The 14,441-nt window shown below is 44.6% G+C and overlaps 1 protein-coding gene across 4 annotated transcripts in view; it reads right to left on the bottom strand.

The window, feature by feature from the left end:
- Positions 1 to 293: 293 nt before the first annotated feature.
- Positions 294 to 14,441, bottom strand: part of LOC110485238 (BAR/IMD domain-containing adapter protein 2-like 1) — a 78,710-nt gene continuing 64,562 nt past the window's right edge. For all 4 annotated transcript variants that reach the window (XM_090194046.1, XM_090194047.1, XM_090194049.1 and 1 more), the window contains 2 exons: positions 7,397 to 7,440; positions 294 to 1,567 (listed from right to left, as the gene is read on the bottom strand). In XM_090194046.1, the coding sequence (XP_090050172.1) occupies positions 1,495 to 1,567; positions 7,397 to 7,440 (117 nt within the window). In that variant the 3' untranslated portion in view covers positions 294 to 1,494. The remainder of the gene's footprint in view (positions 1,568 to 7,396; positions 7,441 to 14,441) is intronic.

A 14,441-nucleotide genomic window follows, 5' to 3' on the forward strand; every position in this document is an offset into this window, starting at 1 on the left:
ATCTGTGGCATTGTGTTGTGACAAAACTCCACATTTTAAAGTGGTCTTTTATTGTACCCAGCACAAGGTCCACCTGTGTAGTGATCATGCTGTTAAATCAACTTCTTGATATGCCATACCTGTCAGGTGAATGGATTATTTTGGCAAAAGAGAAATGCTCACTAACAGGGATGTAAATACATTTGTGCACAACATTTGAGAGAAGTAAGTTTTTTATGCATATGGAACATTTCTGGAATATTTTATTTCAGCTCATGAAACATGGGACCAACACTTTACATGCTGCGTTTACATTTTTGTTCAGTGTATATTTGTTTATTTTCATACAGCAACGTTCCAAACTCAGGGAGTAGGCAAGGCAGACCAAAGAAAAATGATCAAATTAGCCACTAGGTTGAAAATGCCTTCCATGAAGCATGAAGATAAAAGCAAAATGGCTGCACGGTCTATGGGAAGTTATGAGTTCCATTTAACCATGTCCTTTTAAAAATGGATGTCCACAGCACTACTGGCTCATATTCATTAGGAAACGTAAGGGAAAACGTTTTAAAACAGTTGATTTTTCCCTCAAAGGTTTCAGTCTGCTTTCTTCCGTTTGGTGCCTAATGAACATGACCCGGGCTACTTGAATAACAGACAGGTGAGAGACGTTTCACAGAATGATTACTGTTGGTATATAGAGTTAAGGTAAACAGGTCTCACATCTTCCACTAGTAACAGCAGCACTGTATGAACACTTAACTGAAAAACCAATCAGCAAAATGACAATGACACACTCAACCAATCAAATTCGTTGTACACTTCTTGGAAGGAGTTGAGGGGGAAAAATGATGTGCGCTTCCCTTGAATGAGTATACTTCTATTCGACAGTCACTAGCAGTTGGTCTTTAGTAATGATAGCAACAATGCAATTTTACATATCATATTCGAGATACATCAACAATAACGAGCAACGCTACCATAAGGACCTCTGTAAATTGTGATGCATAGGTCCCGTATTGCATACATTCATTTATCTACTGCCCTATGGCAACTAACATTTTTTGACGAGTGATTGAAGCAAAAAAAAAAAAAAAAAGAGTCAGAAATACCTTCTGATATTTCAACGGCCCAATCTCAGGCTTTCCTCGACTCCTTTTCACACACGCCCAGCGAGAACGCATGTAGTATGTCGCCACTCATCATCACCGACAAAAATAGGTCTAGAAAATCTATATATGTGCATCTGTTTACATAAATAAATCCTCCCACCTTCTCAGGGAGAGCGTTTGCAGCAGTAGGGCAACTGTGTATTAGACAATGTCATTTCTAATGGCATCTGTAGTAGTGAAATTACTGGATCTTCAGCACAGCAGCCCACAGTGTCAAGTTGTCCCGTACACTAGTGTCCGGCCCTGGGTCCATCCGCCTGGAGGAGGGGGGACAGCATGGGGTGATGCCCAGCTGGAGGTGCCGCTCCTGTGTAGAGGTGGACAGGAGGGTGGGTCTGGAGGTTTAGATGACTGGGCCTGAGCGGTCATTGGTGACTGTGGGACGTAGCTTGACTGCGGTGAACGGGTTCCCTCCCCTAAGGAGACAGACGGGTTAATGCTGGTGTGATGATTTTATGACACTTGGGCCCTATTTGAACCATCCTAACAATGGTAAATCTTAGCAATGGTGGTAACGTTACAGCTTTGGGGTGGGTCAAGAATACTTTAGCTATTTTCACAACCGGAATTATGGACACAGTAGGTGGCAGTGGCAGGAACAGGCTGGGTCAATCAGAACATGCTCCATGCCTAAATATGTGTTGCTTCAAGCTGGGTCAATCAGAACGTGCTCCATGCCTAAATATGTGTTGCTTCAAGCTGGGTCAATCAGAACGTGCTCCATGCCTAAATATGTGTTGCTTCAAGCTGGGTCAATCCGAACGTGCTCCATGCCTAAATATGTGTTGCTTCAAGCTGGGTCAATCAGAACGTGCTCCATGCCTAAATATGTGTTGCTTCAAGCTGGGTCAATCCGAACGTGCTCCATGCCTAAATATGTGTTGCTTCAAGCTGGGTCAATCAGAACGTGCTCTATGCCTAAATATGTGTTGCTTCAAGCTGGGTCAATCAGAACGTGCTCCATGCCTAAATATGTGTTGCTTCAAGCTGGGTCAATCAGAACGTGCTCCATGCCTAAATATGTGTTGCTTCAAGTTGTGTATTTATGGTATTTTATGTATTATGTTTTCATCAACTCCAATTCCAATGTTAGTCTGTTATAGCCTACTTCATTAAATAGCCTGCCACATATTTTCTAAATATATTGAACATGTTTGCAGTCCACATTGTTCTAGTTGCATTGCTTCAATATGTAAAAACATAGTTAAACATAGGCTATAGCTGACATAGGGGCTAGGATATTTAATATAGGGGCCAGGCCATTTAATATAGGGGCTAGGATATTTAATATAGGGGCCAGGCCATTTAATATAGGGGCTAGGATATTTAATATAGGGGCCAGGCCATTTAATATAGGGGCTAGGATATTTAATATAGGGGCCAGGCCATTTAATATAGGAGCTAGGCCATTTAATATAGGGGCCAGGCCATTTAATATAGGGGCTAGGCCATTTAATATAGGGGCTAGGCCATTTAATATAGGGGCCAGGCCATTTAATATAGGGGCCAGGCCATTTAATATAGGGGCCAGGCCATTTAATATAGGGGCCAGGCCATTTAATATAGGGGCTAGGCCATTTAATATAGGGGCCAGGCCATTTAATATAGGGGCTAGGCCATTTAATATAGGGGCTAGGCCATTTAATATAGGGGCCAGGCCATTTAATATAGGGGCCAGGCCATTTAATATAGGGGCCAGGCCATTTAATATAGGGGCTAGGATATTTAATATAGGGGCCAGGCCATTTAATATAGGGGCTAGGATATTTAATATAGGGGCCAGGCCATTTAATATAGGGGCTAGGATATTTAATATAGGGGCCAGGCCATTTAATATAGGAGCTAGGCCATTTAATATAGGGGCCAGGCCATTTAATATAGGGGCTAGGCCATTTAATATAGGGGCTAGGCCATTTAATATAGGGGCTAGGCCATTTAATATAGGGGCTAGGCCATTTAATATAGGAGCTAGGCCATTTAATATAGGGGCCAGGCCATTTAATATAGGGGCCAGGCCATTTAATATAGGGGCTAGGCCATTTAATATAGGGGCCAGGCCATTTAATATAGGGGCTAGGCCATTTAATATAGGGGCCAGGCCATTTAATATAGGGGCTAGGCCATTTAATATAGGGGCCAGGCCATTTAATATAGGGGCCAGGCCATTTAATATAGGGGCCAGGCCATTTAATATAGGGGCCAGGCCATTTAATATAGGGGCCAGGCCATTTAATATAGGGGCTAGGCCATTTAATATAGGGGCCAGGCCATTTAATATAGGGGCTAGGCCATTTAATATAGGGGCTAGGCCATTTAATATAGGGGCCAGGCCATTTAATATAGGGGCCAGGCCATTTAATATAGGGGCCAGGCCGTTTAATATAGGGGCTAGGATATTTAATATAGGGGCCAGGCCATTTAATATAGGGGCTAGGATATTTAATATAGGGGCCAGGCCATTTAATATAGGGGCTAGGATATTTAATATAGGGGCCAGGCCATTTAATATAGGAGCTAGGCCATTTAATATAGGGGCCAGGCCATTTAATATAGGGGCTAGGCCATTTAATATAGGGGCTAGGCCATTTAATATAGGGGCCAGGCCATTTAATATAGGGGCCAGGCCATTTAATATAGGGGCCAGGCCATTTAATATAGGGGCTAGGCCATTTAATATAGGGGCTAGGCCATTTAATATAGGGGCCAGGCCATTTAATATAGGGGCTAGGCCATTTAATATAGGGGCTAGGCCATTTAATATAGGGGCCAGGCCATTTAATATAGGGGCCAGGCCATTTAATATAGGGGCCAGGCCATTTAATATAGGGGCTAGGCCATTTAATATAGGGGCTAGGCCATTTAATATAGGGTCCAGGCCATTTAATATAGGAGCTAGGCCATTTAATATAGGGGCCAGGCCATTTAATATAGGGGCCAGGCCATTTAATATAGGAGCTAGGCCATTTAATATAGGAGCTAGGCCATTTAATATAGGGGCCAGGCCATTTAATATAGGGGCCAGGCCATTTAATATAGGGGCTAGGCCATTTAATATAGGGGCTAGGCCATTTAATATAGGGGCTAGGCCATTTAATATAGGGGCTAGGCCATTTAATATAGGGGCCAGGCCATTTAATATAGGGGCCAGGCCATTTAATATAGGGGCCAGGCCATTTAATATAGGGGCCAGGCCATTTAATATAGGGTCCAGGCCATTTAATATAGGGGCCAGGCCATTTAATATAGGGGCCAGGCCATTTAATATAGGGGCTAGGCCATTTAATATAGGGGCTAGGCCATTTAATATAGGGGCCAGGCCATTTAATATAGGGGCCAGGCCATTTAATATAGGGGCCAGGCCATTTAATATAGGGGCCAGGCCATTTAATATAGGGGCTAGGCCATTTAATATAGGGGCCAGGCCATTTAATATAGGGGCCAGGCCATTTAATATAGGGGCCAGGCCATTTAATATAGGGGCTAGGCCATTTAATATAGGGGCTAGGCCATTTAATATAGGGGCTAGGCCATTTAATATAGGGGCTAGGCCATTTAATATAGGGGCTAGGCCATTTAATATAGGGGCTAGGCCTGCTGTTAATTGCAGTCTGGACATGGACATACCAAATGTAGACAATAAGCAAGATTCTATTCACCAGGCTATTGATAAGGCCTAAAAAGACAGCGTATAAAATTAAACAATAGATGTAAAGTCCCCTGTTTTGGGGACCTGAGTGGTTCTGGTACCGGTTCCAACCGACATTTATAAATGGATATGTGGACACCATAGATTGAAATATGTATTTTACAGTTATAAAGGAAATCTTAGTCGTTGATAAATTAGTAGTTGATAAATACTATATTTAGAAAGCATATAAGTCATTTCAAGCCTTATTCATACCGTTCTGTTGAATAGGAAATACATCACATTAAATATATCATATTGTACTGTGTACTTGAGCTTGTGTCCTGAGAAGTGACTACACCTCAGCAATTTATAACTACATTTACCAGATAGGGGAGATTTGAACCTTAGAGTCTGCAGTATTACTAGTTATTGTTTATGGCCCTCTCATACTAAATAATTACTTCTGGAGATTACATAGATTACATTTTTGATTACATTACAGCCTGGTGAACCTCTTTAATACGTTTGGTTTAGAATCAAATTAAACAAAAACGCTACAGTTGTATTTTAAATCAAAAACAATATTTCTAAATAATATTGGGTCAGAAACATAAATCTCTTCTCTCGTTCCATGGCACTGTTTGCACACGTAGGCCTAAATATCTTTACGCATAACATTCGCACGTCTATACAAAGTATTAGGCTCCTGTCAATCGTATCGTTGCTTATGTGCGAGGCAGATTTTTGTTAAAGATCCACTTGTTGATATTGCATTATAGGACGACTAAATAGTTTGGAGTGTCTTTGGTAATCAGACAAGGGGGCGCTCTTTGAAACTGGATGGATAGCCTTCTGAACAAGTCGAAATGCAGATATGTGAATTGTGAATAATGAAAAAGCATGAGGGCATAAAATGTCAAAGCCCTCTCAGTAGACCATTTAAAACCTCTTTATTCATAGGCTACTTTTGGATAATTGCCAGGATACAAGACACACCTATGTGATGCTGGTATACCAGCGTTGATTAAGGGGAGGGGACGCTATGCTTGGTTTTTAATTAAATTAAAGCAATCCCTTTTTTATGTTTCCAAATACGAGATTCACTGGCACAAAAGGCACATCTCTCCTTCCATGGGCCCTCTGTGTCATGGTTGAATAGGCTGCGCTTCCACTCTGTGTGTCATGGTTGGATAGGCTGTGCTTCCACTCTGTGTGTCATGGTTGGATAGGCTGTGCTTCCACTCTGTGTGTCATGGTTGAATAGGTTGTGCTTCCACTCTGTGTGTCATGGTTGGATAGGCTGTGCTTCTACTCTGTGTGTCATGGTTAGATAGGCTGGCTGTGCTTCCACTCTGTGTGTCATGGTTAGATAGGCTGGCTGTGCTTCCACTCTGTGTGTCATGGTTGGATAGGCTGTGCTTCCACTCTGTGTGTCATGGTTGGATAGGCTGTGCTTCCACTCTCTGTGTCATGGTTGGATAGAATGTGCTTCCACTCTGTGTGTGCCATGGTTGGATAGAATGTGCTTCCACTCTGTGTGTCATGGTGGGATAGGCTGTGCTTCCACTCTCTGTGTCATGGTTGGATAGGCTGTGCTTCCACTCTGTGTCATGGTTGGATAGGTTGTGCTTCCACTCTGTGTCATGGTTAGATAGGCTGTGCTTCTACTCTGTGTGTCATGGTTGGATAGGCTGTGCTTCTACTCTGTGTGTCATGGTTGGATAGGCTGTGCTTCCACTCGGTGTGTCATGGTTGGATTGGCTGTGCTTCCACTCTGTGTCATGGTTGGATAGGTTGTGCTTCCACTCTGTGTCATGGTTAGATAGGCTGTGCTTCTACTCTGTGTGTCATGGTTGGATAGGCTGTGCTTCTACTCTGTGTGTCATGGTTGGATAGGCTGTGCTTCCACTCGGTGTGTCATGGTTGGATTGGCTGTGCTTCCACTCTGTGTGTCATGGTTGGATAGGCTGTGCTTCCACTCGGTGTGTCATGGTTGGATAGGCTGTGCTTCCACTCTGTGTGTCATGGTTGGATTGGCTGTGCTTCCACTCGGTGTGTCATGGTTGGATAGGCTGTGCTTCCACTCTGTGTGTCATGGTTGGATTGGCTGTGCTTCCACTCGGTGTGTCATGGTTGGATAGGCTGTGCTTCCACTCGGTGTGTCATGGTTGGATAGGCTGTGCTTCCACTCTCAAAATCCCTGCCATTATCATCTGCATTACTGTTAAGACCTGCTTTTTGGGGGTCTTAAAACCTCCCATTAGTGCTGCATGAAAATTGTCACTTTTGCACTTGTTTTTAAGGACACACCTGTAAAATTGTAACCCCTCCCACTTCAGTGCAAGGGAGCTGATGGTAGACAGGTAAATTGCTGAACTTGGCGTTAGGGCTGGAAAATGCCAGTGTACCTGCTTTTACATGACGAAATTGCAAATTAACGTGCATTTGACACTTGCGCCTCCTTTGCGCCAAACATAGAACCCTTGCGCTCTGTATGTGGACTACACTGTGGGTAGAGTATATGACTGACTATTTGAAAGAAAGATTGTGTGTCCACACATGTTATTGTGAGTTTAAGATAGATGTGTTAATATTACCTTCATGATGCATGACTTACCCGAGGAAAAGAGGCGTCTTCCCAAAACCATTCAGTTGGGTTCCCTGTAAACAAACCCAAGAGACATCAGACCAGATATACTGTAAGTCACAAGATGCATTCACTCTCCATGATGGAATCCAACCCAACAATGATTCATTCACTCTCCATGATGGAATCCAACCCAACAATGATTCATTTACTCTCCATGATGGAATCCAACCCAACAATGATTCATTCACTCTCCATGATGTAATCCAACCCAACAATGATTCATTTACTCTCCATGATGGAATCCAACCCACCAATGATTCATTTACTCTCCATGATGGAATCCAACCCAACAATGATTAATTCACTCTCCATGATGGAATCCAACCCAACAATGATTCATTCACTCTCCATGATGGAATCCAACCCAACAATGATTCATTCACTCTCCATGATGGAATCCAACACAACAATGATTCATTTACTCTCCATGATGGAATCCAACCCAACAATGATTAATTTACTCTCCATGATGGAATCCAACCCAACAATGATTCATTTACTCTCCATGATGGAATCCAACCCAACAACGATTAATTCACTCTCCATGATGGAATCCAACCCAACAACGATTAATTTACTCTCCATGATGGAATCCAACCCAACAATGATTCATTTACTCTCCATGATGGAATCCAACCCAACAATGATTCATTTACTCTCTATGATGGAATCCAACCCAACAATGATTCATTTACTCTCCATGATGGAATCCAACCCAACAATGATTCATTCACTCTCCATGATGGAATCCAACCCAACAATGATTAATTTACTCTCCATGATGGAATCCAACCCAACAATGATTCATTCACTCTCCATGATGGAATCCAACCCAACAATGATTCATTTACTCTCCATGATGGAATCCAACCCAACAATGATTCATTTACTCTCCATGATGGAATCCAACCCAACAATTATTCATTTACTCTCCATGATGGAATCCAACCCAACAATGATTCATTCACTCTCCATGATGGAATCCAACCCAACAATGATTAATTTACTCTCCATGATGGAATCCAACCCAACAATGATTAATTCACTCTCCATGATGTAATCCAACCCAACAATGATTCATTTACTCTCCATGATGGAATCCAACCCAACAATGATTAATTTACTCTCCATGATGGAATCCAACCCAACAATGATTAATTTACTCTCCATGATGGAATCCAACCCAACAATGATTAATTTACTCTCCATGATGGAATCCAAACCAACAATGATTCATTTACTCTCCATGATGGAATCCAACCCAACAATGATTCATTTACTGTCCATGATGGAATCCAACCCAACAATGATTCATTTACTCTCCATGATGGAATCCAACCCAACAATGATTCATTTATTCTCCATGATGGAATCCAACCCAACAATGATTAATTTACTCTCCATGATGGAATCCAACCCAACAATGATTCATTCACTCTCCATGATGGAATCCAACCCAACAATGATTCATTTACTCTCCATGATGGAATCCAACCCAACAATGATTCATTTACTCTCCATGATGGAATCCAACCCAACAATGATTCATTTACTCTCCATGATGGAATCCAAACCAACAATGATTCATTTACTCTCCATGATGGAATCCAACCCAACAATGATTCATTTACTGTCCATGATGGAATCCAACCCAACAATGATTCATTTACTCTCCATGATGTAATCCAACCCAACTATGATTAATTTATTCTCCATGATGGAATCCAACCCAACAATGATTCATTTACTCTCCATGATGGAATCCAACCCAACAATGATTCATTCACTCTCCATGATGGAATCCAACCCAACAATGATTCATTTACTCTCCATGATGGAATCCAACCCAACAATGATTCATTCACTCTCCATGATGGAATCCAACCCAACAATGATTCATTTACTCTCCATGATGGAATCCAACCCAACAATGATTCATTTACTCTCCATGATGGAATCCAACCCAACAATGATTCATTCACTCTCCATGATGGAATCCAACCCAACAATGATTCATTTACTCTCCATGATGGAATCCAACCCAACAATGATTCATTTACTCTCCATGATGGAATCCAACCCAACAATGATTCATTCACATGCAAAAATATAATTTCCATACCAAATGTACAACATTTCTGGGACTTTTTGCATCTGTTGCCCATGGAGACTACACCACAGACTACCCCTCCTCAGACAGGTTTGGTAGGGCAGACTGGTGAGTGTTGTGTGTTGCCCATGGAGACCACACCACAGACTACCCCTCCTCAGACAGGTTTGGTAGGGCAGACTGGTGAGTGTTGTGTGTTGCCCATGGAGACCACACCACAGACTACCCCTCCTCAGACAGGTTTGGTAGGGCAGACTGGTGAGTGTTGTGTGTTGCCCATGGAGACCACACCACAGACTACCCCTCCTCAGACAGGTTTGGTAGGGCAGACTGGTGAGTGTTGTGTGTTGCCCATGGAGACCACACCACAGACTACCCCTCCTCAGACAGGTTTGGTAGGGCAGACTGGTGAGTGTTGTGTGTTGCCCATGGAGACCACACCACAGACTACCCCTCCTCAGACAGGTTTGGTAGGGCAGACTGGTGAGTGTTGTGTGTTGCCCATGGAGACCACACCACAGACTACCCCTCCTCAGACAGGTTTGGTAGGGCAGACTGGTGAGTGTTGTGACTGTGACAAACAGGAGATGACCTGGGTTCAAATGCTATTTAAAATCTTTCAAATACTTTGAGTGATTGCTGGAGTCTGCCTGGAGTGACAAATGATGTGGTTTTCAACTAGACTATTGAGACTGTTCTGTTGGTTCCATTGCAACAGGTCCTCTCAATAGATAGGTGTTGAACCCAGGTCTGGAGAGGAGAATGCTTCATCACCTCAGAACACTGACACTGGAAAATGGCTCTTCTGGAAGGGACAGTGTATCCCAGGACCAGGATGGGGAAACACTGTCCTATTGTACTGTGTAGAGATGGGTGGGTTGACTCATAACCTGCAATCCCTGTAGTTATATGGCGGGGAGGGGTGGGTTGACTCATAACCTGCAATCCCTGTAGTTATATGGCGGGGAGGGGTGGGTTTAGGGTCATTAAATATTGGGTGGGTTGAATAAAGAGAAAACAATGCATTAAAAATCCATAAATGTATCATTTTTGTAGAATTCTGAGACCAAAAGGACAATGTCAGAGTTGAATTCAATAAGAGAAATGCTGTGAAAGAACAGCAGGCCAGAACCGTAGTCTAATGTTGGGGAAAGATGTGTGATGACTGAGGTCACAGTCACAACACAGGGACTTGCACATCAAGGGAACTGTACCGTTTCAGATGGGTTAGATAGAATAGTAGTATAACTGAAATCTGAACAGAGTGTAGGTCTATAACCTCTCACATAGTTTTAATATTAACCCATAAAATGAAGCATTTCTTACAGTGAAATGATACAGCAAATGTACAGCATCATAAAAGCAGATAGTATTTCAACCACATAAAATATGCACCCAAGCTGAACTGAAATCTTATTTTAAAAAACATGTTGGGTCTTTATAACAGCTTTTAATTTCCTTAAAACTGGAGTTATTGCATTTTTCCCCCGGTCCCTAAATGTCTTTGCAAAAGAAGTAACTTTACCCTGTCAACTAAATTGAAGCATTCACTCTATCGATTTATGACATTATTCTGGTGAGCAAGGGTTTATTTAGTCTTCTAGGGCAACAACTACTGGCAGAAGAGAAGCTGCATGTATTTAATTATAAACAAGTTGACAAACACACAGCCTACCAAAATGTCGGAAATTATAAGCAGAAACATAGGTTTATTCAAAAAGGCCAGTCAAAGAATTGTTCCTCACATTTTCTATATTTGCAGGTTAGGATTGAGTGTGGGCCTCAGATTTTCACTTTATCACATATAGTCAGGAGGTTGCGGATGGGTTACTAGCAATTCGGGTGGGTGCTGGTGAACAAACTGCTGACCCACGCATCACTGGTAGTCTCTCAGCTGTAGTGCTGGGATGCCACCACCAGAGGACAGCATTGAGCCTACAGAACAGCATTAGCCCTAGAGAGGGGTAGGCAGGCAGATGTAGCCAGACACACATTGACCTTAGTGACTGCTGTCCTAACATCCTCTTGACATCCTGGACAGATGTGTAGTTTTAATCCTAGTCCTAATCAGACTGAGTGCAGGGTGTCAGCACACACACACACACACACCATTTCTCTCGATACTTTCTGATACATTCCTGTAGTACCTCTGCTCTCGCTACGTCAGTCTCTTCTCTTTCTGTTTCTTTAACCCGTTTCTCTGTATTCATCTGCCTCACTTTCTACACAAAGGGCAGAACCAGCAAGAAAGCATTTTTCTCATGGTGACAGAGCATTCCTGTGTGCCCCCACCCCTCCCTCTATCCCACCCTCTTCTCCTTCTAATTCCCTCCCCTCATTCGCTCCCTGCAGCCAAATCTGATGAATGGGGAAAAGACTTCTCCTTTATGGCACTGGTCATACTAGCACAATAAAGACCTGGGTCCTGGAGTTTGTAACAGCAGAGTTGTGGGTTTGATTCCTGCAGGGGCCACATGTACTGAATGAGTTTAGCATCTGTTAGATGAGCACATTATCAGTATTAAACATGACAATCAGACCTAGTCGTGTCCCAAAGGAGATGAAGAGAAGTGAGTGATCCCAGTTATGAACTAACTATAATCTCATTCACAAGGACAGAGCTATATGTGGCTGGTAGTCTGGAATGAATGACTCACCACTATACCATCCATGCCTCCTTCAAAGACAGCCCTGGAGGTGTGTGTCATATACACACACACACAACAACAATCTCTTGTCGCATACACACCTACACACAGTCCAGTCACGACACACGCACCTACATACACAGAGTTACTCCACTTGTCGTGCTCTCACCTACACACCGAGAGAAACAGGAAGTGTTGTTCAGACTCACCTACACAGCTAGTTATTCTTTTCATTGTATGGAAAAACATTCACAGCACGCTATTCACCTACCCACACCCCACCCCCAGTCTTTACCTACACCCCCCCCCCCCCCCCAGTCTTCACCTACCCACACCCCACCCCCAGTCTTCACCTACCCACACACCACCCCCTGTCTTCACCTACCCACACCCCACCTCCAGTCTTCACCTACACACACCCCACCTCCAGTCTTCACCTACACACACCCCACCCCCAGTCTTCACCTACACACACCCCACCCCCTATCTTCACCTACACACACCCCACCCCCAGTCTTCACCTACCCACACCCCACCCCCTATCTTCACCTACCCACACCCCACCCCCAGTCTTCACCTACCCACACCCCACCCCCTGTCTTCACCTACCCACACCCCACCTCCAGTCTTCACCTACACACACCCCACCCCCAGTCTACACCTACACACACCCCACCCCCTGTGAGTGGCGCAGCGGTCTAAGGCACTGCATCTCAGTGCAAGAGGCGTCACTACAATCCCTGGTTCGATTCCTGGCTGTATCACATCCAGACGTGATTGGGAGTCCCATAGGGCGGCGCACAATTGGCCCAGCGTTGTCTGGGTTTGGCCGGGGTAGGCCGTCATTGTACATAATAACTTGTTCTAAACTAACTTGCCAAGTTAAATAAAGGTTCCATAAAACAATACAACGTCTTCAGGAAGCACTGTAACTAGCTGGCTTACAATTTGAGCTACAGAGGCATTTGATATGTTATGAATTTCCAGATATGAATTATGAAAATATTTCAAGCGAGGGGTTTGTGCACAAACCTGCCTACTACACAAATCTCATCCTGTGTGTTCACCTACACAGTATAACTGAACACATGACTCATAGATAGATTCCCCATCTCCACAGAGTGGGGCTTTGTCCTAAATGGCCCCCTATTCCCTATCTAGTGCACTACTTTTGACCCGAGCCCTGGTCAAATGTAGTGCACTATATAGGGAATATGGTGCCGTTTGGGAGCATCCCAGAGCAGTGTCCACCACCTCAACCCCTGCTCTATCTCTGTGTGTTGTTTGATGAATGGGAGCAGAGCAGGTTGGTGTAGTCCAGCACTGTTAAATACAATGTGTTTCATTGGTAAAACATGTTACTATCGATGTTCCGGAACTGATTGTCTGTCTGGCTGACTCATACAGCATGAATGGAGGATAAGTACCTACTAGAATCAGAATCACACACTGGGAGAGAGATGGGGGGCTGGGACAGAGAGAGGGAGGGAGAGAGATGGGGGGCTGGGACAGAGAGACAGAGGGAGAGAGATAGGGGGCCAGGCCAGAGAGAGAGGGAGAGAGATGGGGGGCCGGGCCAGAGAGAGAGGGAGAGAGATGGGGGGCTGGGACAGAGAGACAGAGGGAGAGAGATGGGGGGGCCGGGCCAGAGAGAGAGGGAGAGAGATGGGGGCCGGGCCAGAGAGAGAGGGAGAGAGATGGGGGGCTGGGCCAGAGAGAGAGAGATGGGGGGCTGGGACAGAGAGAGAGGGAGAGAGATGGGGGTCCGGGCCAGAGAGACAGAGGGAGAGAGATGGGTGGCCAGGGCAGAGAGAGAGGGAGAGAGATGGGGGGCTGGGACAGAGAGAGAGGGAGAGAGATGGGGGGCTGGGCCAGAGAGACAGAGGGAGAGAGATGGGACAGAGAGAGAGGGAGAGAGATGGGGGGCTGGGACAGAGAGACAGCGGGAGAGAGATGGGGGGCCGGGCCAGAGAGACAGGGAGAGAGATGGGGGGCTGGGACAGAGAGGGAGAGAGATGGGGGGCTGGGCCAGAGAGACAGAGGGAGAGAGATGGGACAGAGAGAGAGGGAGAGAGATGGGGGACCGGGCCAGAGAGACAGGGAGAGAGATGGGGGCTGGGACAGAGAGGGAGAGAGATGGGGGGCCGGGCCAGAGAGACAGAGGGAGAGAGAAAGAAGGAGAGAGATGGGGTTCCGGGCCAGAGAGAGGGAGGGAGAGAGATGGGTGGCCAGGGCAGAGAGACAGAGGGAGAGA

The sequence above is a fragment of the Oncorhynchus mykiss genome, chromosome 12, assembly GCF_057628025.1.
Source record: "Oncorhynchus mykiss isolate SJ-2025 chromosome 12, ASM5762802v1, whole genome shotgun sequence".
Lineage (NCBI taxonomy): Eukaryota > Metazoa > Chordata > Actinopteri > Salmoniformes > Salmonidae > Oncorhynchus > Oncorhynchus mykiss.